The 25484-nt window shown below is 33.6% G+C and overlaps 1 protein-coding gene across 1 annotated transcript; it reads left to right on the plus strand.

The window, feature by feature from the left end:
* The first annotated feature begins 3142 nt into the window (after positions 1-3142).
* LOC108451823 (probable isoaspartyl peptidase/L-asparaginase 2) lies at positions 3143-4811 on the plus strand. Its single transcript, XM_017749514.2, has 4 exons — positions 3143-3477; positions 3613-3846; positions 3993-4079; positions 4177-4811. The coding sequence occupies exons 1-4, from the start codon at positions 3316-3318 to the stop codon at positions 4669-4671; spliced, it is 978 nt and encodes a 325-aa protein (XP_017605003.1). The 5' UTR covers positions 3143-3315; the 3' UTR covers positions 4672-4811.
* Positions 4812-25484: the final 20673 nt, after the last annotated feature.

The raw sequence follows: 25484 nt of genomic DNA on the forward strand, positions 1-25484 counted from the left end.
GCTGCTGCAGTCCCATCTACAAATACTTTTTTGCTGATGCGTTGTCGATCCACTCCTACTAAGAGCTGGTTAGAAGAAGCTAACAGGGTCGAAAAGGACGAAGAAGAAATCATGGGTGTCAATAAAATATGAAACAAACATGTAAATTTGAAATTAATTACCAAATAATATGAGCAATTTCATGCTAGAAAAATCAGAATCTTTTGTCTCATAATTAACAATTATTTTTACTCAATTGGCATTGTAAAAAGGAGAGAAGGAAATAAACATGCATTGCATTACTTTGATCCTGTATTTATACAATTTTTTTTTTACTTCAACTGGTTGCTGATTTGGTCTGCAAAATGAAAGTAATCAATTTTAATTTCACATGTGGTTGTCTTTACCATGAATACCTCACGCATAATTTATGAAAATTTTACTCTATAAGTTTGCTTCACAAGATATATATTTTAGTTTATCTATATATATATATATTAGTGCGAGGATGAACATTCCATATGGCTTGTTATAAATCTAAGTATTAATAACAACTGTATGATATTAAAAAGTTTCATTGATGTATATTACAAAGGATAGTCACCTTCCCCCGGTTGAAGAACGTAATTATAATAGTAAATGAAATGCATAATTTAGCCGGATGAAGTATGTATTAACAGATATACTCATAAGTCCTCCGATTTACGAATGTAAATTGTATAAGGAATTACATGCAAAAATGTACAAACGTTGTGGGGCGAATTTTGGACTTTCTTGTTCCGGTGTTTGCTTGTTATAAAACTGAGTATTAAAAACAACTTTACAATATTACCAACATTTATTGACTATATAATTTACGAGTTTGCCTTAAATATTAATGTCGACATTGTTTATGTGTTATTAAAATAAAACAGAACTGAACATTCATATGGCTTGTTATAAATCTGAGTATTAATAACAACATTGACGTATATTACAAAAGATAGTCATCCTTTGCAACAAAGAAATAAGGCGAAGAGCAACAATATGTAACTGTAAAAATTCAAAAACATACTTGATGATGTATCCGGAACAGCTCTATGTGGTTGATACAATTGAAGCAAGGAACTTGATGTTTGACCTGATGCTTGAAGTCTCTGCTGCATATTTTGCGATGATTTGATTGGGTGCTTTGCAAACCCAATCTGTTCTTTAATCGAGTAGGCTATGATTTCATCTGAGACATCAGTTGTTGTTGTTGTGGCTGCTGGGATGTTTGTCCTCGTATCCGTTAATAAGGAAGATTTTCATTTTTTGAATAAAGTATACAACCTGAATCCATTCTATATCAACAACAACGATAGTACAAGCGATAGAGTGATAGATTACAAGTTTCCATACAAGATTTCGCATATACAAGAAAAGCAAAATAAGTGAAATAATTCCATCTAAATGAAATTAATCAAAGAAAGCCAAAACAGATGCAGAACATATGATTGAGAATGTAATTTTTTTTATATTAGTTCCATATCAGCACAAAATCAGCAGTAAGAAAGAAAAATATGGAATACCCACAAAGCTATTGTGAACAAACAAGCCGGTTCAGATAAAAAAAAGTCGGATTGAGAAACTAATTATTCAAGAACGTGAAGAAGACATAAATTTGTCTTAGAACAAACAAACAAACAAACAAAAATCAGATTAAACAAACAAACCACTTGATTTCAAGTCTTAGAACATAAATTTGTCGGTAAAGAAGACATACCTGAACCCTCCATTGAATCATGTTTTGTTTTTGTACGTGAATAAAAAATTCTGATGATAATAGCTTTTTTTAGTCAAATGAAAATAAAAGCTAAAAAAAATAGAGGAGATGAACGGTTTTTTCAACTAATATTTAGGGTTTAAAATTTTTAATTAATTAAATTTATTTAATTAAAATTCTATTCTCATCCCATTTGGAAATCCAAGTTGGCACTTAAAATCTAGTTGGACTGCTATGTAGGATTACCGTTAGGAAGATAACAGAACTTAATTGAAGAATGATCACTTCGTAACAAAATAATAACATAAGTGACTAAAACATAATATTTCAAACAGAAGTAACTAAAATGTAACCTGAGACAAATAAAAGTGACTATTTTTATAGTTTACCCTATTAAGTTTGATAACATTTACTTCCCAATTCCGATATTTGGTTGCTGAAAACTAGATATTCTCTATCATATAAAATTTGGTTCCAACCTATAATTAATTAAACACCTTAGTCCTTGCACATAGGAGTGGCTTTCAAATTTTCAATTCCTCTAATTTCATTTGGCTACCAATAATTATTTATTAACCTAAAAATGTGGCCAAAAATAGTGAGGAACTCGAGACACTAATTTATTTAACTTCCCTACTATCAGTGCAGGAATCTCTTAAGAGAAAATCCAAAATCCTACATTTAATACATTATCTCCTTAATTAGCATTTTCTATTGGGGGTTAGGTGTGAAATTGTTTATTACCTTGTCTTATTTGCTTCAATACAAAGAAACAAAACACAAATTTCAATCTCTTACTAAATAAAGCACATATTATTAAATATTTTCATTTTTATTGAAACTTGCATTTTATTTTTTATTTATTTACAAACTAAATATTGTTATATTTAATTCTATTTTTTTCTATTTTAAGAAATTTTTCTAATAAAATTAAAGGCAGAAAATACTCGAATAGAAATTAGGCATAATAATTTTTTGTCCACCAATTTTATAAAAAAATTATTTTAATCTTTCATTTATTTTTTATTTTTTAATCATTAAAATTTTATTTTTTTAAATCATCTAAAATTGATAAAAATGTAATATTTTTAATTTTATTAATATGGCGACCCGTTAAATGCTAATGTGAAAATTTACTTATGTACCACTTTAATACACTTAACAAATATTAATTTTTCACTTATTTTAAGATAATTTAATAAAATAAAAATTTAAGAAGTGAAAAATAAATAAAATATTAAAATAAATTTTTTTAGTTGGAGGCTGAAAGAAATTGTTTGTCGCGCTTTTCGTAATTTATGATTACAGGCAAAGCCTAGTAAATGACGTGTAATATTCTAAAAGTAACAACAAGTGGGAGTGAGAGAGAAAGAACACAAAAAGAGATAGATTCCTCTAACCTGATTCTACCTAGATTTTTTTCCTTGAATGAATAAAAAAAACCAGATTTGAATCAAATTCAAAGAGGTTTTCAAGTCCACGAAAGTCTATAAAAGGGGCTTCGAGGTTTTAGTTTTTAAGTAGCAAAGCAAAGAGTGCTTAGACGAAAGGTTAGAGAGGCAGAGAAAAGGCAGTGTTGAGAAGGGAGAGAAATGGGAGCCTGGGCAATCGCAGTGCATGGTGGTGCTGGCGTCGACCCTAATCTCCCTAAAGAAAGACAAGAGGAGGCTAAAAGACTCCTCACTCGTTGCCTTGATATTGGAATCTCTGCTCTCCGCTCTAACCTCCCCGCCATTGACGTTGTTGAGCTTGTCGTATGTTCCCTCCGCCGCTTCTTTCCCTTTAATCCCTTAAAATAGAATGGAGATTATACATATAGCAAGAAAAATGGAAAAACCATCAGATTCCACATTTTATTATCTCTGAATTTGGATTTTGTTTTGGTATAGGTGAGAGAATTGGAAACCGATCCTCTGTTTAACTCCGGGCGTGGATCTGCCCTGACGGAGAATGGAACGGTGGAAATGGAAGCCAGTATTATGGATGGTCCGAAAAGGCGGTGCGGTGCCGTTTCCGGGTTAACCACCGTTAAGAACCCAGTTTCCCTTGCCCGACTTGTAATGGAAAAATCACCACATTCGTATCTGGCCTTTTCAGGTGCCGAAGAGTTTGCCAAGAAACAGGTTCGTAGTTTGGTCCAAATTCCTCTTTTTTTTTTAAAATGCTTTTCGAATCTTAGGTTCAGCAACACACGTGTTGAAGTCTGAAACCTGACACTGTTAGGGACAAGTTTGGGTCTTCTTAGATTAATGGTTTGGATTTGTTACAGGGCGTGGAGATGGTGGACAACGAATACTTTATTACCGAAGATAATGTCGGGATGCTCAAGTTGGCAAAAGAGGCCAACTCTATCCTGGTATACGTTTAAGATTTTACATTACTTTCCCTCTAAAAAAACGACATTCATTCAATGGAACGATGGCTAACATTTCCTAGTTTTGTCTTCTGGTCAGTTTGATTATCGTATCCCGGCTGTTGGCACCTGTGGAGCCGGTGCCGCCATGGACAGCCCTTTGCAGATGAATGGGCTGCCAATCAGTGTCTACGCTCCGGAGACAGTCGGATGCGTGGTGGTTGACAAGCAAGGCCGATGTGCTGCCGCCACCTCCACAGGTGGGCTCATGAACAAGATGAGTGGAAGGATCGGTGATTCACCACTAATAGGATCGGGGACCTACGCATCTGAGTTATGCGGAGTGTCGTGCACCGGCGAAGGGGAAGCAATCATCCGGAGCACACTGGCGAGGGAAGTGTCTGCAGTGATGGAATACAAAAGGTTGAATCTGCATGAGGCGGTGGATTATGTGATAAAGAATAGGTTAGATGAAGGCAAAGCGGGGCTGATCGCGGTCTCCAAGGACGGTGAAGTGGCATGTGGGTTTAACACCACCGGGATGTTTAGGGGCTGTGCCACTGAGGATGGGTTCATGGAGGTGGGTGTCTGGTGAAACATCATTGGGTTGCCCTAAGAGAGATTTGCTTTTTATGTCTTTAAGTTTTAACCATGTGCTTCACAGTATCCCTGGTTTGGTCGGTCAATGTGTAATTGAAATGCCCCCATTAATAAAATTAGGAGCTTCCGTATCAATATTGAATCATGGCAAGTTTGATGCTTTAGATTCTTAATTCGCGTTGCCATTATCAATTATGTTTCTGTCAGCATTGGCCCCCCATTGAAAGCTGCCACTATTAAACACACATTTGCCTTCCAATGACAAAATCTTACGTGGTTATGCATATTTTAGACACCCCCATCCAGTCTGCAGGATTTGAATGAAATGTTCATTGTTTTATCTCACAAAAAACTCACCACAATGTTGAATCTCTAATATTAGTGTTGTATCCAAAACAAAGTTATGGTTTGGTGGGATCGAGTTTTACACGTTTTATTAAAAGAAGTTAGTATATTATTTTTAATTATATTAGAATTTAAATTAAATTAAACTTGTAAGTAAAAGAATATTTGTTTATCGAACTTGAGCCTGATATGGAACTCAATCCATTGGCGGGATCGAGTGTTAAAGGTTGAAACTTATTTTGGCACCTTTTGGCGGCTCCCATTTCCAATGGCTGGAATCCATCAAACGAAACAATAGAAAATTATAATTTTAAACAAAGATTCAAACTTGTGACTAGATTCCAAGCCCTAAAATGACAGCTACCAAATGGGACTTGAGGTTCAGAACACGAGATTCCAATTTCATGGGTAACACACCACATCTGCTTGGAACCACTCCACTTTTTATTTTATTTTTTCCAACTATTGAGAAAGTGGGTTGACTAATATAAAGGAATGACAACATGCATGTATCTTGATAATTTAGTACAATCCATTACACACACTGTGCTTAACATTGCTTCCAATTACATATCAAAATATTTATATAAAAATAATGACTATCAAAATACCTCTCGAAGTCATATTTATTATTTTACAAAGTAAAGAGTTTTTAATTAAGTGAAATCTAACCCATCGATGACAGCATGCCTTGGCTGTAACATGCCACTTTTTTCTAAGTTTGTGTAGTTAATGCTACCAAAAAACTTAATTTAATTGATTTATGTAAAACAAGTATGATATTTGCAACTCTTGTTCTATCTTGAACTTATGTCGTCTCAAATTCATTAAGTAGGAAAGTGGAAAGTCCCACGTTACCTACTTTTTTGTATCAGTATGACTTACAAACCCTATCAGAATCTCCAGTTTATGATCAGGTTAAAGTTTATTGAACTAGCACAACAGTTTCCTGGAAAAGACACAATTTGAGTTTGCATCATTATGAATATCCAAGGTCCAAGGAGTCAATACCTAACACAGAATTTCACTTCCAATGCTGCCAAATTTTTTTTTTTTTAAAAAAAAGATACTTTAGTTCTTGGTAGAATTTTCTACCAAATCATGTGGGCTGCTGCTATTTAACATGATGAATCCAAGAAAAAGACATGAATCTTAGACCAAAATATACTGTGTTGGGTCTCCTTGTTCCTTTAAATTACCCCTGTTTTACCGAATTTTCTAATCAAGATTCATGACAGAATCTTGCACCAAATCTACCCTCTCCAATCAATGTCCTTTAAGTTTTCAAAGCTAGCATGCCCTTTTCTATGACTTTTCCTCTCTTTTGCTTTTCACCTTTAATTTAATAATTAAAGGGGGTATCTAAAAAAAATACATCATGGGCCTGCAATTTCAAAATCTATGAAATTGTATATTCGAGGTTGATACCAAAATCTCACGCCGGATCCAAATAATTTAATCACCTTACTGTTTTCAAACTGAACTCCCCTCGTTTTCACTCTCTTATACCCTTCATTGCTAAAATTCAATATTTTACTAGGATTTTTATTATAGGCAGGATGGCGAGTGTTTTCGGGTGGTGAATTAAGCTTCACTTGATTTTAAATTAGAAATGTTTATGAGTCGAGTTGGGTTATATTTAAGAGAAATTATTAATATAATTTATATTTGTTTAAGCGTAGTTCAACCTTAAATATAAGACTTAAATTCTGATTATGTTCGTTCATATTTATAAATAGCTAATTCAAGCCCATTTTAAGTTTGCATATTTTTTTTAAAAAATATTAAGAATAAATTTATATTATTTTAAATTTAATATTTAATAAATTTAAATTTTTATTTTATTATAAGTTTAAACATAGATAACATATTGTTTAATTTATAATATTATATGTTATTTTTTGTAAGTAAACTTTATTCAATTATGTAAGAAAAATAAAATAGCTGGTACACACACTAATTATAAAATCGCATTACGTACAAGTAGTAAACTTGCTTAACACTTTCAAGTTTCAACCGTCCTCTCCAATAATTATGTTATGTTTTGTATTATTTGGTATATTTTATTTTTATGTTTTAATAATTTGTATCATACAAATATATATATTTAAGAGATAAATCTAAACGGGTATAATTCTTTTATTTACTAAATTTTCATTCTATATACCATTCAGACTCGAATAGAGATGCTGTAGCACTGCTTCTTAAGAGCAACGTGTCTACCAATTTCACTATAGCGGCTTGCTCAAAATCATAATAACTCATTTTTTAGTTAATAATTGAGATTGAAGGTGTAAAAGTATCAAGAAGATTTTTATATTAGGAGATAGGTTTCATTTGTCCATCTACTAAAAAAACAAAAAGAGCAAATTATTCCTTCATGTTAAATTTTTTATCTATCTGTAGTATTAAAAATTGGCGAGTCTTGTGCTGACATATAAAACCAATTTTTAGTAGTAGAAATGAATGAATTCTTAATAGAGGATTAATTTACTTTTTGATATAACGTACTGAGGAAAAGGGATTATTTGAGATTGTGATTCTACATCATCCCTATCATTTTCCAATATAAGCAATTTTCCTCTTGATTTTTACCATTTTTAGTTGGATTTGAATTCTTTCAGGAGGAAAAAGCTGAAAATAAGGAGGAAAAATCTGATTTGTCATGCTCCTATTGAAAAGGGATAGGGATAATGTAGAATTATAGTTTCGTATAATCATTTCTCACATAAAGAGATTAATTCACCACTTTTTTGAATAAAAAAATACAATCGATAATTTTACCTTAATTCTACTTAATCTAAACCCTTTATTATAGATATATAATCATCACCTTGATATTAACCCTTCTTTAATTCCATCAAAACTATACAATATCATTTTAATAAATTATACTTTCCTTCTCATTAACAAAACCAATACAATATTTCATTTTAAAAATCATATACGAATAATAGAAAATCAAAGTTTCCATATCATTCTATACATTAAACCAAAAATATGCACATCTTTAAATTCAAATAAAATCCTTGAATATTAAGTTTGGTAAACTACAAAAATAGTCACTTTTATTTGACTCAGGTTACATTTTAGTCACTTATGTTTGAAATGTTATGTTTTAGTCACTTATGTTATTATTTTGTTACGAAGTGATCACTCTTCCGTTAAGTTTCGTTATCTCCCTAACAGTAATCCTACGTGGCAGTCAAACTAGATTTTAAGTGCCAACTTGGATTTCCAAATGGGATGAGAATAGATTTTTAATTAAATAAATTTAATTAATTAAAAATTTTAAAACCTAAATATTAGTTGAAAAAACCGTTCATCTCTTCTATTTTTTTTAGCTTTCTTTTTCATTTGACCAAAAAAAGCTATTATCATTAGAATTTTTTATTCACGTACAAAAACAAAACAGGATTTAATGGAGGGTTCAGGTATGTCTTCTTTACCGACAAATTTATGTTCTAAGACTTAAAATCAAGTGGTTTGTTTGTTTGTTTGTTTGTTCTAAGACAAATTTATGTCTTATTCACGTTCTTTAATAATTAGTTTCTCAATTCGACTTTTTCTGATCTGAATCGGCTTGTTTGTTCACAATCCCTTTGTGGGTATTTCATATTTTTCTTTCTTACTGTTGATTTTGTGTTGATATGGAACTAATATAAAAAAAATTTACATTCTCAATCATCTGTTCTACATCTGTTTTGGCTTTCTTTGATTAATTTCATTTTAGATGGAATTGTTTCACTTATTTTGCTTTTCTTGTATATGCGAAATCTTGTATGGAAACTCGTAATTTATCACTTTATCGTTTGTACTATAGTTGTTGTTGATATAGAATGGATTCAGGTTGTATACTTTATTCAGAAAATGAAAATCTTTCTTATTAATGAATATGATGATGAGACATTTCAATGACCACAACAACAAAGACAATCGATGTCTCGGATGCAATCACGACTTACTCGATTAAAGAATAGTTGAGTTTGTAAAAGCAGCCCAATCAAGTACAACAAAATATGCAGCAGAGACTTCAAGCATCAGGTCAAACATCAAGTTCCTTGCTTCAATTGTATCAATCACATAGAGCTGTTCCGGATACATCATCAAGTATGTTTTTGAATTTTACAGTTACATACTGTTGCCCTTTGCCTTATTTCTTTATTGCTTTATGATAATGTGTTATTTAGAATAGTTTGGAATTTCTAGCAGTTTGTTTGATTAGGTCAGGTTGGTTCCACTCAATTCCTTTGTCCAATGTTTGTATCTTTGTTCTTCCTAGTAATCTAACTTTCAAGATATTCCAAACATGGAGCTCAACGTGAAATATATGATTAGGAGATTGCAGTCCTTGAAATCGGCTTGTTACTGTTTTTGCATCAAACTAGAGGGTAAACATGCTTACAAATATTAGGAGTTTTGTTTGGAAAAGGATGCACAAAGAATGTCCAAATAAGCAAGTGATTATAGCGAGTCATTTCTATCCTGCATGAAATGGTCTAAAGGGTGTCAAAACTCGATTGTTTTAGTGGCGTCTTGGCTCAGTTTCACTGCTTCTACTGAGACATGAGATTTGTGCTGTAGATTTAGTTAAGTTTTATATCTGAACTGTACATCCCTTGTGTCTAATTTGTTCCACAAATCATTTTAATGCTTTAGTCTGATTCACCTCTATTAGTTGTATTATGATTCTTACGTCTCCCCTTCTATGCTATGTGAACCTTAATTTTCTTTGAGAACTGGTCATATTTTGCTCAAATTTACCCCTATTCCATAAGTTATTTATTTCAATGTTATTTTAGACATACAACAAAATCGTGTTGATTGATATTAAGTTTTTGAAATCTGCAATCTTCTCAGGCTTGTAGATTGATATTAAGAATTGTGATTGCTGGTAAATACTCTCTCGATCATGTTGATGATCAAGCTGCTACAGTCCCACCTACATATACTTTTTTGCTTATGCGTTGTCAATCCACTCCTACTAAGAGCTGGTTAGAAGAAGCTAACAGGGTCGAAGAGGACGAGGAAGAAATCATGGGTGTAAATAAAATATGAAACAGACATGTAAATTTGAAATTAATTACCAAATAATATGAGCAATTTCATGCTAAAAAAATCAGAATCTTTTGTCCATAATTAACAATTATTTTCACTCAATTGGCATTGTAAAAAGGAGAGAAAGAAATAAACAGGCATTGCATTACTTTGATCCTGTATTTAAATTTTTTTTTTTGCTTCAACTGGTTGCTAATTTGGTCTGCAAAATGAAAGTAATCAATTTTAATTTCACATGTGGTTGTCTTTACCATGAATACCTCACGCATAATTTATGAAAATTTTACTGTATAAGTTTGCTTCATAAGATATATATTTTAGTTTATCTATATATATATATTAGTGTGAGGATGAACATTCCATATGGCTTGTTATAAATCCGAGTATTAATAACAACTGTACGATATTAAAAAGTTTCATTGATGTATATTACAAAGGATAGTCATCATTCCCCTGGTTGAAGAACGTAATTATAATAGTAAATCAAATGCATAATTTAGCCGGATGAAGTATGTATTAACAGATATACTCATACGTCCTCTGGGTTACGAATGTAAATTGTATAAGGAATTACATGCAAAAATGTGCAAACGTTGGGGGGCGAATTTTGGACTTTCTTGTTCCGGGTGTTTGCTTGTTATAAAACTGAGTATTAAAAACAACTTTACAATATTACCAACTTTCATTGACTATATAATCCAAGAGTTTGCCTTAAATATTAATGTCGACATTGTTCATGTTTTATTAAAATAAAACAGAATTGAACATTCCATATGACTTGTTATAAATCTGAGTATTAATAACAACTGTACGATATTAAAAAGTTTTGTCGAAACCATTTTTTAAATGGATGTTTGAAAAATGGGGATCGACTTTTGAAAAATGAAAACGGGAGTTGCCACCAACCTTTTTAGGTGTGATTGTATCACCTTATAAAACGTTTTGGTCTATAAAAATTAAGAAAACAGGTTCGGGAGTCGGTTACGTACGAGGAAGGATTAGCACCCTTGCAACGCCCAAAATTGGTACCAAATTGAATAGTTTTCTGTCTTAATGTCAAAAATTTGAAAGGATTTAAAAAGGATCCCTTTTTAAAACCGAATTATTTAAGTTGAAAAATCGAGATTCCTTAGCTCCGAAAGAATACAAACATCACATCCAAGATGATAGGACACGATATTCTTAAACTCTCGTGAATCGAAATAATCTCGTGATTTACAAAATCTATTTATAAGGATACTTTAGGCATTTAGACAAGCGGAAATCGCAACCCGACATGTTAGGGCACTATTTCCTGAATTCCTAAATACGAAAAACATTTCCCCATTTTAGAAAAACTTTTGGATAAAATATGAAAATTAAATGAAATAGATTTTTTTTAAATATTAATTTGAATAAAATTTTAAAAAATAATTTACTAAGAGTAATACTAAAAAAATTATTAAAAAATGAAAGAGTTTGATATGATACTAAAATTATTAAAAAATTAAAATATATAAAAAAATCAGGGAAACATGGATTAAATCAAAATAAAAAGGGTTGAAAAACGAAGATGAACAAAGAATAAAATAAGAACAAACCGTAGAAAATAAGAACGTAAGAGGGAGAGAAATTTGAGTGAAAGCTCTCAAAAATTTTTATTGTTTCCCAAAACTCCAATGTGTTTACAATGAAGGGAGAGGCCTTTATTTATAGTTGAACCTCTTCAAATCCAACGGTATAGATCAATTACATCAATAGTTAAGATTAAAAGGTATCTACAAATTAAATCTCTAAGATTACAAAATCAAATATTCTAAGATTGCAATCATATCTAAGATTGTATCATATCTAAGATTGCATATCATTGAAGATTATATTTCCATATGAGTCAAACTTGTAGATGGACCTTAAATCTTTTCAAGTAATGGGCCATTCTGATCGGGCCAAATTATATTTGTAATTCTGGACTGAACTTGGACTTCATTTTTTTTAGGTTTATTATTTTTGTTTTTGGACTTATTTCTGGACCCGGGCTAAATTGAGTGTCTCATATTGCCCTCTTTGCTCATTCTTTGTAATGAGAATAGAGCAAAGACTATAAAAGGACCAATTTTGCCCGGGCTCGCCGAGTCTTGAGTTCTTGATCCTTGATCTTCTTTAAATAGCCTTTTGACGGCTTCAATCTGCTTCACTGCAACTCAGGAAGGCGATATCTGCTATATTTGATCTGCTCCTTATCTAATACAGAGGCGCCAAATCTGTTATCTTCGATCTGCTCCCGTCTAATCTGAGACGCCAAATCGCTTCTTGATTTACTCCCGTCTAATCTGAGATGCCAAATCATCATCTTGGATCTGCTTCGATGTAAACACATGAAGGTCAGATCTGCTATGTCTTCGATCTGCTCCCCGTCTAATACAGAGATGCCATATCATCTTGAATCTGCTTCAATGAAGGTCCAATCTGTTATGTCTTTGATCTGCTCCCCGTCTAATACAGAGATGCCAAATCATCTTGGATCTACTTCAATGAAGGTCAGATCTGTTGTGTCTTCGATTTGCTCCCCGTCTAATACAGAGATGCCAAATCATCTTGGATCTGCTTCAATGAAGGTCAGATCTGCTATGTCTTCGATCTGCTCTTCGTCAAATATGGAGATGCCAAATCTGTTTCTTCAATTTGTTCTCTGACAGTACAGAGATGCCAAATCATCTTAGATTTGCTTCAGTGTAAACACGTGAAAGCCAAATCTGCTATGTCTTCGATCTGCTCCTTGTAAACGCAAGGATGCCAAATCATCTTGGATCTACTTCGATGTGAAAACATCCAAAGGTTAGATCTGCTATGTCTTCGATCTGCTCTCCGTCGAATATGGAGATGGCAAATCTACTATCTCTGATTTGCTCTCTGACCATACAGAGATGCCAAATCTGCTATCTTCGATCTGCTCCCTGAAAATACAGGGATGTCAAATCTGCTTCTTGGATTTGCCCCTCGTCAAATACGAAGATGCCAAATCATCTTGGATCTGCTCCCCGTCGAATACGGAGATGCCAAATATCATCTTTGATCTGCTCTCTGACAATACAGAGACGCCAAATCTGCTATCTTTGATCTGCTCTCTGACAATACAGAGATGCCAAATCATCTTGGATCTGCTTCAGCGTAAACACCTGAAGATTAGATCTGCTATGTCTTCGATCTGCTCCTTGTAAATGCAAGGATGCCAAATCATCTTGGATCTATTTCGATGTAAAAACATCTGAAGGTTAAATCTTCTATGCTTTAGCCTGTTACCCTACTGCTTAGGGGGTTAAGGCGCATCAATCTTCATTGTCCCTTGAAGGACATAACCTGTATAATGTGTATGAGTTCATGCCTAATGATTAGGATGCTATGATCGAAGTGAGTCAAATACTCCTAATTAAACCTGTTATAATGCAAAATGTTTATGAATATGACCTCTATTCCAGACGTCACCACTCATTCTTTCGTCGAAGTTTATCCTTATTTTTCTCGAAGTATCATTCCTACTCAGCTTGTGGGTTTGTACCATTCTTCAAACGCTATGACCTACTAAAAATGTCTGTAAGATGATCCTCTCTTAGGATCGAAGCGTTTGATTTGTCCAATCATTATTTTGGACTAAAGAAATAATTTCCTCGAGTTCTTTCAAACCTCACTTACGCGAATTCTTCGAACAATTGTTCTGTTTTAGTTTCTTGTATTATCTAGAAATTTCCAGAGTAATGAGCAAAACTTCATTTGTGAAAATTATTTAGTTCATCTATCATTATTTTAATGCAACATACTTTAAGAATAATGGAAGATGAATTTAATCTTGAGAATAATTAGATTTGAATAAATTTGTCAAAAATACAAAAGAAATTAATCTGAAAGCCTATCCTTGAGAAGAAAAAGAATCTAAAGATAGCAAACAGGACAAAAGTTAGATGCCCTAGATATCGCAGCTTGAGCGTTTATATGCCAGCTCCATGAAGACTTTCTTGAATTCAACATGTGTTTAAAAGATCCAAAGTACTTTGTTGATGCCCCGATATGCAACGCGCTTCACTCTTCTTTGAATCAGATATAGCAAGATTACCGTGTGCTATTCAAAATTTGAGCTGCCCTTTCAGGTTTTCAACTCAAAACCCCTTTGGTCACAAGGCGCCCTTTGCGGGTTTTCACCTTGGCCTCTCTAATTTTTTTTCGAAAACTCAAGGCGCCATTTGCGGGTTTTCACCCTGAATTCTTCTCTCCTTTAGAAAAAGTACTTTTTGACTGAGCCTGAATTCACTGGATTGGGTAAACTCTTCCCATCTATTTTCGTTAAGATCAATGCACCCTCAGAGAAGGCCTTCTTCACGACATACGGCCCTTCCCAATTCGGCATCCATTTTCCTCTAAAGTCCTTCTAAATGGGAAGGATCTTTTTCAGTACAAGATCCCCCTCGTGGAATTCTCTTGGTCGCACTTTCTTGTCGTAAACTCGCATCATTCGCTTCTGATACATATGACCATGACGAATGGCCCTTAGCCTTTTTTCCTAAATCAAGTTCAACTGATCATATCTCAATTGTACCTATTCAGCTTCCTCCAACTTTATCTCTGACAAGACTCGGAGAGACGGTATTTCCACTTTAATGGATAACACTGCTTCCATCCCATAAACCAACGAGAAATGAGTTGCCTAGTAGAGGTTCTGACAGATATTCGATAGGTAAAGAGTGCAAACGGTAGTTTCTCATGCCAATCTCTATAAGTCTCAGTCATCTTCCCCACTATCTTCTTGATGTTCTTGTTGGCTGCTTCTACTGCCCCATTCATTTTTGGGCGATACGGAGAAGAGTTATGATGCTTAATCTTGAACTGACTGCAAACTTCTGCTATCATTCTATTGTTCAAGTTCAATGCATTGTATGATATGATCCTTTCAGGCATCCCATATCGACAAATGATCTCTTTCTTCAAGAATCGACTCACAGCCGACTTAGTAACATTCGTATAAGAAGCAGCCTCTACCCATTTCATGAAGTAATCAATTACCACAAAAATAAAGCGATGCCCATTTGAAGCTTTTGGTGATATTGGCCCAATGACATCCATGCCCCACATGGAAAAAGGCCATGGAGAAGTCATAATATGTAGAGGTGAAGGTGGTACATGAATTTTGTCTCCATAAATATGATGTAATAGCCAAATTTTTCAGTGGTGTCGAAAACAGTGATTTAAAATCATTAAATCCGACGAGTAAGTTTAGAAATTTTAACAAATAATAATTATAGGCCAAGCGCGAACTTAAAAGAATTATTTTTAATTTGTGAATTTTGCGATTTTAAAAGAATTAATCAGGTAAATTGGGTTGAAAACTAGGTATCAAGACCTCAGATTCATAAACCGAGCCATAAATATTTTTATAAATACTTATGGAGTGTTATTAAGTTAGTATTAAAGTTTCGTTAGAAAATTTTAACGTTTGGTTAGTCAATTAATTAAAAAGGACTAAATTGAAAATAGTGCAAAATTTATTAAATTGTGATTAAATAGTTTAAGTGATTAAAAAGGAGGGATTTAAAAGGCAATTGGACCCAAATTGTATGGGCTGGACGGTTGGGCAAGAAAATCAGCAAAAAAAGACAAGGAGAAACAAGGGCAAAATGGGAAATTTTGTAAATTAAACATATGAAACAAGACAAATTTGAAAAATCTAGAGATATCATCATTTTTCTTCAGCCAAAACGCCATGGCAGGTCTGAAAGCTGCTGGTTTTTCATGCTTTGACATATGTGAGTTCAATTCTTTCCCTTTTCTTTGATATTTTTATGTTTTTGTGACTTTTACAATTAGGCCCAAGTGTTTAATTCATTAGTTTTTGATTTTATGAACAAAATTAAAAGCTATCATTGATAAGTGTTGGCTGTTTATGATGAAATAAAATAAATTTGAAGCTTTGATTTTGTTTTTTTGATGATTTTATCAAGTAATTTCAATAGAAATTGATTTTAGGACCTAATTGTGAAAAAGTTGTGAATTAAGGTTTAGTGTTAAAATTCTGATTTTCAAAGGTTGTTTAATAGTTTAGAATGATGGAATAAAATATTAATTGAGAAAAATTAGCTTAATAGATGGGCTAATTGAGCAATGACTGAATTGTATGACCTGTGAAATTTAGAGGAAAAATGGTAATAACCATCTTGAACTAAAACAGTTTTGGACAGCAGCAGTAGGTTGACTTTGAAAAATCACCATAAATTGTACAAATCGAATTAGAGGATGAATAATATATGAAATTAAATCTTGTTGAGTCTAGTTTTTCATAGAAGAAACCATGTAATCAATTGAATTTTAAATTATGAGATATAATGAATTTTTGAGACAAGGTTAGAATGAATTCGGGTTCCCCTGTTTTGACTTTGGAAAATCACCAAAAATTGGAGAAAATTAATTAGAGGCTCAAATCTATATTATTAGAATCTTTAATGAGTCTATTTTCAATATAAATCAACAAGAACATTATCCGAGTTCTGTATTGTGATATAATTAATTTTTAGTGAAGAGAGGTCAGAACTGTCAGATAGTGAAATAGGGGAAATTTAAATGAATAAAATATACTAATTGGATAAACCAAAAATTCTGAAAATTTTATGGTGGAATTATATGTGAGTCTAGTTTTAGGGAAAATTTACGGATCTTAATTTGGAGCTCTGTAGCTCGAATTATAAATAATTGAGTGACTATGACTTGTGTGAACAGCTTGATGTGAGCATTAATAAGTAAATTGTGAAATTGTACTCACAAGAATGTTATATACATTAAGGATGTGGAATGGAGAGGAGGATGAGGAAAACAAATGATATATGTTTATAAGAAAACAATATGAGAATGATACATATCATGACATGTATATATATGACTAGTTTCAATATGATGCTTGTTGGGTATGAAGTTGGATTGAAATGTCTAAGGCAAGTATTTTATTCCGCGTATCTGAAATATGGTATTTTATAAAGATATGATCTAGCTTTAAATATAAATGCTTGATGATTAAGCTGAAAATATTTGGTAAGATGATAATCATGGTATAAAAGTATAAGTGGTACCATAATAGACAAGGTAAAATGAGTATGAGAGACACATGTATGATGACATACAAATGCTATGTTTGTAGTTTAATTGAGAATGTTTAATCATTAAATGAATACCATGTTATATGCTTTTGATTTTGTATAAGTGTGTAAGAGATTAAGATTGACCAAGGCTTGGAAATAGCTTAGATATTGACCACAGTGAGAGACACGGCAGTGTGTCTCACCAGATATGGAACACGACTTTAGGACACGCGTGCGATGTGGCCGTGTGCCCTAAATTGATGATGATGTCATAAACGAAGCTCCACGGACAAGGGACAGGCGTGTCCCAAGCCACAGCAGTGTGTGAATCCACAGCTTAATCACACAGGCGTGTGGGTATTGTTCACAAGTAAAATTTTTTTAAAAATTAGCGAAAAATTTTATGAGAAATCAGTTGAGCTCCGACTTGATTTTAATGTTCATGTTAGGCTTCGAGGGCCCAAATAAAGGTCGTTATATATATATGATCTCAGAAAGTGAATAGTAATATTTTGATTAATCTGTAAATGTTCTGTATGTACTGGTAACACTCTGTAACCCTGTTTCGGTGATGAATACGGGTTAGGGGTGTTACATCTGACATTTATGGCATTTCTTGGCGTAGTTGATACAATCCCTTTCCATGGTAGACCAATAATATCCAAACCTCATGATTTTTCTAGCCATCATGAAACCATTAGCGTGCGTCCCACAAACACCCTCGTGAATTTCTTCCAAGATTAACTTAGCTTCCTCGGCGTCAACACATCTCAACAGTACTTGGTCCTTTCTTCTTTTGTATAAGATGTCCCCATCCAAAACGTAGTCGCAGGGTAATCTCCTTAAAGTTCGCTTATCATTTTCAGTTGCCTGTTCTAGGTATTTACGATCTCTCACATATCGCAATATATCCTGATACCAAGGGTTATCATCCTTTTCTTCTTCCTCAATGTTGTAACAGCGAGCTGGAGCCTTAAAGATACTTATCTGAATGGGTCTCATCTCCTCCTCTTTATTCACTTTAATCATTGAAGCCAAGGTTTCTAGAGCATCTACCATCTGGTTTTCGTCTCATGAGATATAATTGAAAGTGATGTCATCGAACTCCTTAAGTAACCCTAAAACTACCTTTCGATAATTGATCAATTTAGGATCCCTTGTCTCCCATTCACCTTTAAGCTGGTAAATTACCAACGCAGAGTCTCCATATACTTCTAAGGTTCTTATTCCTCGCTCTATAGCCGCTCGGAGTCCCATGATGCACGCTTCATACTCGGCCATATTGTTTGTGCAATCAAAATCCAATTTACATGTGAATGGATAATGATCCCCATTTGGGGATAACAAGACTGCCCCAATTCCATTTCCTACCGCATTGGATGCGCCATCAAAGTTCATTTTCCATGGATGTTCTTCAATAGTTGCCACATACAACAACTCCTCATTAGGGAAATCAAAGTTTAATGGCTCATAATCTTCTAGAGCTCTGCTTGCCAAAAATTCTGCTATCGCACTCCCTTTTATAGCCTTTTGACTCACATAGACTATGTCAAATTCTGAAAGAAATATTTGCCACCTTGCCATTCTTCCATTTAGTGCTGTTGACTCCATCATGTACTTTAACGGATCAAGTTTTGAAATTAGCCAAGTTGTATGATATAACATATATTGCCTCAATCTTCGAGTCGTCCAGATTAAAGCACAACGCAATTTCTCAATTGGCGAATATCTCATCTCACACTCTGTGAATTTCTTGCTGAGGTAGTATATTGCCTTCTCTTTTTTTCCCGATTCGTCATGTTGACCAAGCACACATCTCATAGAATTACTAAACACTGATAAGTATAGAATTAATGGTTTATCCGGACTAGGTGGGGATAGTACTGGAGCGTTTAGCAAGTATTGCTTAACTTTATCAACGGCATTCTGGCATTCCTCATTCCAAGTACCTTGGTTGTGTTTTCTAAGGAGGCGAAATATAGGATCACATTTCTCAGTTAATTGTGAAATAAACCGAGCAATATAATTCAACCTTCAAAGAAAACCCTGAACTTCCTTCTGAGTACGTGGTGGAGGCAAATCTCATATGGCTCTAACTTTGTCTGAGTCAACCTCTATTCCCTTTTCGCTGACCATAAAGCCTAATAACTTCCCCGACCTAGCTCCAAAAGTGCACTTTGCTGGATTAAGTTTTAACTGAAACTTCCGTAATCTCAGGAATAGCTTCCTCAAAACTTTAATATGTTCCTTTTCTGTTCGAGATTTAGCAATCATGTCATCAATATACACTTCGATCTCCTTGTGCATCATATCATGGAATAAGTTCACCATAGCCCGTTGGTATGTTGCCCTTGCATTCTTCAATCCAAACGGTATTACTTTGTAACAAAAGGTGTCCCACAATGTTATAAAAGTGGTTTTATCCATGTCTTTCGGATGCATCTTTATCTGGTTGTACCCCGAGAAACCATCCAAGAAGGAGAACAATGAATATCCCGCTGTGTTGTCTACCAAAGTGTCTATGTGCGGCAGAGGAAAATTATCTTTTGGGCTAGCTTTTTTCAGATCTCTGTAATCAACGCACATTCGTACCTTCCCATCCTTCTTAGGGACTGGTACAATGTTAGCTACCCATTCAGAGTACTTCACCTCTTGTAAGAATCCTGCATCGAACTGCTTCTTGACTTCGTCCTTTATCTTCAATACAATATCTGGCCTCATTCTTCGCAACTTCTGTTGGACTGGCTTACAATCCTGTCCTATTGGAAGACGATGCACCACAATATCGGTATTTAACCTTGGCATATCTTGATAAGACCATACGAATATATCCTTAAACTCACATAGCAACTCAATCAGTCCTTGCCTTGTGTCCTCGGCAATATGCGTGCCGATTTTCACCTCTTTCCCTTCCTCTGGGGCTACATTCTCTATTGCCTCTTTCTCATGGGGCATGATTTATTTCTCTTCCTGTTTTACCATCCTCAACAGATCCGGAGACACATCACAATCCTGGACATCTTCAAAATCCTGAGATTCCTTTAAACACATGTCTTGCTCACAAGAGAAATTAGGATTTGTAATATCAGTGCTCATGTCATTGATATCTAGGGACCTGTGAAGTATAAAGAATATACAAAGAATGAATGAATTTAAGAATGATTATTTATGTGCTACGAATGAAATAATAAGAATTGCAAAAGTTTAACGGAATATTGATTGATAAAAATGAAACAATACTCGTTCTAATTGATAAAGTTATGTTTTATTAAAAAATAATAGATGATTGTAAGCCCATTCCACAAAATGTAATCCTATTACTCCTAAGCCCTAGAGTAACAAGAATGTTTCGAGAATTATTCTGAAAAATTCCTAAAGACTACAGGAAGTTCCTCCATGATCCAATTGTTGAGAGCTTCCGGTTCGTAAGGGCGAATGCCCTCAAGGTTTCCTTAATCAGTCCCTTTTTCATGTATGGCATTGATGGGATGATTTTCATTTCCAAACACCCCCATCTCTAGGTAAGCTATCCCTCCTGATACAAAAGTCTAGGATATGTAAGGGAACGTTTTCTTTTCGCTCAGCCGTGACCCTCTTCTCTCTTTCTCTCTTTTTTTCTCTTTTTAACCTTAATTAGGGTCTTTTTATGGATTTAAATGCATGTGATGTAATGCAATGAAAATACATGAATGCAAAAGAAAAGGAGATGTTGATCTTGAATTAGGGACTAAAAATCAAATATCTCATAGTACAGGACTCTGATAATGTTTCCATCGCTTTCTCTTGAAGATTTCAATCATATAAATTATAACCCATAATTATTTTTGTTCAATTTCTAGTAATTTTCCAAAGTTAGGACAGGGGAGTCCGGAATCACTCCGACTCTGTCTCACAAGAACTTAAATATCTCATAATACAAAATTCTTTTGCTTACATCGTTTCTTTTATGTGAAACTAGACTAAATAAGATTTAGTTTCATATATTGTTAAGCTTCTAATTCAATTTCAAAATTTTTGGTGGATTTTCAAAGTCGGTCTACTCTCTTTGTCCAAAATTGCTTTAATGTAAAATAATGGTACTAAGGTTATATCACCTTTACAACTATTTCAATTATCATGGTAAAAATATTTATTTTATATCATAGACATAATCCCATAATCAAAAAGTCATTATGCAATAATCTCATAGGCATGATTTACTATCACATATGTATCTCTGAATGCAAAATGAAAGATATATGTTGGGTTAGTATATTTTGTCTTTGAATTTTTGATGAGTTTGAGTAATTTGGGCTAAATTGTAAAAAAAAAAATTTAAAAGACTAAAATGTAAAATAAATGAAATATGTGGACTTATATGAACACTGGGAATATTCAGCTAAATATGTGTTTAAAGAAATTTAGTGTATTTTGTGATTTTCTGAATTAGGGACTAAAATTTCAAAATGTGAGGGCTAATTTGTAAAATGCCCTAAATATGTATATATAGATTTATTTGAATAAATGTGTGATTGAATAAGTCAAATTTTAAATTATATAGATCAAGAACAGAAGAAAACGGAATTAGATCGAGGGAAATCGAAAGTCGTTGAATAGTCGCCTCCATTCGTTCAAATCTGAACGAGGTAAGTCGATATATAAATAAATGTATTTTGAATTCAATTACTATTGATTATATGCTTTTGAAAAATGTTGAATGATTATATGTGTTGAGAATGAGATATCCAAGAAAGTATCGACAAAATTTGGACATCTGAAAAGCCCTGTACGAACCTTAGGAATAGTTAGGATATATATGTCATGACATAGGATCTGATATGTGTTATCGTGTAAAACCATGTTTGGGACGTTGGCATCGACTTATGATTTACGTGTAAGAGCACATCTGGGATGTTGGCATCGTATTTGATTTCGTGTAAGATCCTGTATGGGACTGTGGTATCAATATTTGATTACATGTAAGACCCCTTCTGGGACGTTGGCATTGTACAAGCTTTCTGAGCTATCCGCGTATCCTTATGATTCCAAACGGTTCAACAGGCATTCCGAGAAAATGAATTATTATGTGAACATGTATCCGATTCAGGAACGTTTGGAATGAGTATCATATTTGATGTTGAAAGATAAGTATATGTACTTTAGTGAACGAATGATGATATATGATAAAAGCATGAGAAAATATGTTATATATGTTAAAGAATTTGGAATATATGAAATGTATATGAACATTGAGGTTTGTGATAGTATTTGACTATGAAATATATGTAATTTGATGATGCATTTATGCTTAAAGTGTTAAGTTTATTTGTATATGGCTTACTAAGCTTTTGAAAGCTTAGGTTTTGTATTTCTCAACTGTTTTATAGATATAGTAGCTACCGAGAGGTCGGGGATCATAGAGGATCATCACCACACTATCGAACTTCTTTTTGGTACCTTTTGAAAATGTATATATTAAAGTATAACATGTATAGGCTAGAAGTACTTTGAAGTATGTTTTGTAATTTGTATATCATGCCATGTGATATGGCTAGATTATGGTTGAACTTATGGTTTGATTTTGGTGTAACACCCCTTACCCGAGCCCGACGCCGGGACAGAATAGGAGGCATTACCGGACTTAAGTATAAACAAACATACAAAACCGGCCATAAAATTTCTTTTAATCCAAAACTTTTCATACACATACACATCGTCCCTTATTTGGGTCTATGAAGCCCAAAACATACTTTAGAGAGGGTTCGAGACTAAACTGGGAACTTTGGAAAGTTTTAGGAAAACTTAGAAAATTTTTCCAAGAAAAAGAGTCACACTCCCGTGTGGGAACTGGGACACACCCGTGTCCTCAGGCTGTGTAACTCTCTGACTATGACGTCAGCAAAACAAATTGATCCACACGGCCAAGCCATACGCCTGTGTGCTAGGCCGTGTCTTCCACACGGCTAAGACACATGGTCGTGTCTCTGCCCGTGTAGCCAACACTTAGGCTATTTTAAAATACTTAGTTGACCTTAATTCTCTCTTATACTTATACACGTCATAGACTCAAATTATAACATCCATTTAATGTTTAATCAACCTTTAGTGAAATTTAATTAAATAGTTTGCATGTTGTCATACATGTGTTTATTACCCAACACTTTATCTCTACACATTCTACAATTTTCCATGTTCAATCATTATCATCTTACTACATGCCACACTTTCACTCCATGGCCACGACCATTTCGAAAGGTCCTGGGGCATTTATTATGTACATGTGTCATATACTTCTCATACATATTGAACAAGCATAATCAAATAACCACATCATAAGACAGTAACACATACCATGGATAAATAGGCTTACAAGCCAAAATCATTATAAGCCATATCTCATGGCTATATACAATGAATCGATATAAGCCATTAATTTTGGCTAAGTCATAAGAACACATATCAATAACTAAGTTCCTATACATGCCACTCACTTGAAACTTCTCAACCTATATATCAATATCCCAAGGTGATAGCTTGGTAGTGTGATGTTGCCTTCGACGTCCTCCAACCCCGAGCTGACCTGGCAACACTAAAAGAAATGGAAAAGAGGGAGTAAGCTTTATGCTTAGTAAGTCCATATGAAAATAATAAGTAAATTATCAACATGATTTCATGGAAATATGATCATAAATACACATTTGTTGATTTTCTGGTTATGCTGTTTTCTCGAGTCATAGTTACTAATTTATTTATATTTGGAGCTACGGGACACCAAATTAAGATCCGTAAATTTTAAATAACTAGACTCATATATTTTTTTACCATAAAATTTCCAGAATTTTTGGTCTAGCCAATAAGTACAGTTTATTCTTTAAACTCTCCCTTGTTTCGCTATCTGATAGCTTCGACCTTTATCTACTAAAAATGAAATATCTCATAGTACGGGACTCAGATAATGTTTCCGTCTCTTTATATTGAAAATAGACTCATTAAATATTTCATTAATATAAATTATAACCCAAAATTATTTTTGTACAATTTTTTGTAATTTTCCAAATTTTCGACAGGGGAGCCCGGAATCATTCCGACTCTGTCTCACAAGAACTTAAATATCTCATAATACAAAATTCTTTTGCTTACACCATTTCCTTTATCTGAAACTAGACTAAATAAGATTTAGTTTCATAAATTATTAAGCTTATAATTCAATTTCTAAAATTTTTGGTGGATTTTCAAAGTCGGTCTACTGCTGCTATCCAAAACTGCTTTAATGTAAAATAACGGTATTAAGGTTATATCACCTTTACAACCATTTCAATTATCATGGTAAAAATGTTTATTATCATAGACATAATCCCATAATCAAAAAGTCATTATGCAATAATCTCATAGGCATGATTTACTATCACATATGCATTCTTGCCATAATCCATCATACTTTCATCAAATCATATAAACTTACCGTTCATATCTATTGGCACATGCTCACACAAATACATACCTGTGCCCTCTTGCACACACATGGTTTACTTGGATTACTTTCAGAATTCATAATATGTTACCCGTTGAACACTTGGAATATGATTCGGACACACGGAAGAAATGCACCGAAGTGCCTCATAATACAAAATTACATGCCGCTCTCAACGGGGCTACTCAAAGAGCTAAAGCGTATCAGAACACTACTCAGGATACCCAGCTCCCGAACCCTAGAATGTATCACATATCAAATGAGCTCATAAAACACATAGCTATTGTAACACCCCGTACCCGAGACCGTTGCCGGAGTCGAACACAAGGTGTTAACGGACTTAATTCATTAATTAAACAGCTCATACAATTCATTTTAAAATTTCTAGACAAGCTGGCTAACTGCATCACAGTCGCTTTAAAAATCATATCTCGAGTTACGAAACTCGAAATCCAATTCTGTAAATTTTTCCTGAAACTAGACTCATATATATATCTACTAATTTTTTTCTAGAATTTTTGGTTGGGCCAATTAGTACAGTTTATTAGTTAAAGTCTCCCCTGTTTCAGGGTTCAACTACTCTGACCTCTGTGTATTACGAATCAGATATCTCCCTGTACAGAGCTTCAATGACTATACCGTTTGTCTCTAATAAAACTAGACTCAATAAGGAATCTGTACATATAAAGCGTGACTTCTAATTATCTTTTTAAAATTTATGGTGAATTTCCAAAGTCAGAACAGGGGATCCAGAAATCGCTCTGACCCTGTTTCACAAAAATTTAAACATCTCATAAAATATAGCTCATATACCTGTTTCGCTTATTCCATATGAAAATAGACTCATCAAGCTTCGATTCC

This window comes from Gossypium arboreum, chromosome 5 (genome assembly GCF_025698485.1).
Source record: "Gossypium arboreum isolate Shixiya-1 chromosome 5, ASM2569848v2, whole genome shotgun sequence".
NCBI lineage: Eukaryota > Viridiplantae > Streptophyta > Magnoliopsida > Malvales > Malvaceae > Gossypium > Gossypium arboreum.

Excerpts from the sequence above, each read along its gene's own strand:
- LOC108451823 (XM_017749514.2), top strand. The coding sequence starts at position 3,316 with ATGGGAGCCTGGGCAATCGCAGTGCATGGTGGTGCTGGCGTCGACCCT. Across the intron at positions 3,478-3,612 it reads TTGACGTTGTTGAGCTTGTC|GTGAGAGAATTGGAAACCGA; the intron begins GTATGTTCCCTC and ends GTTTTGGTATAG. Across the intron at positions 3,847-3,992 it reads AAGAGTTTGCCAAGAAACAG|GGCGTGGAGATGGTGGACAA; the intron begins GTTCGTAGTTTG and ends GATTTGTTACAG.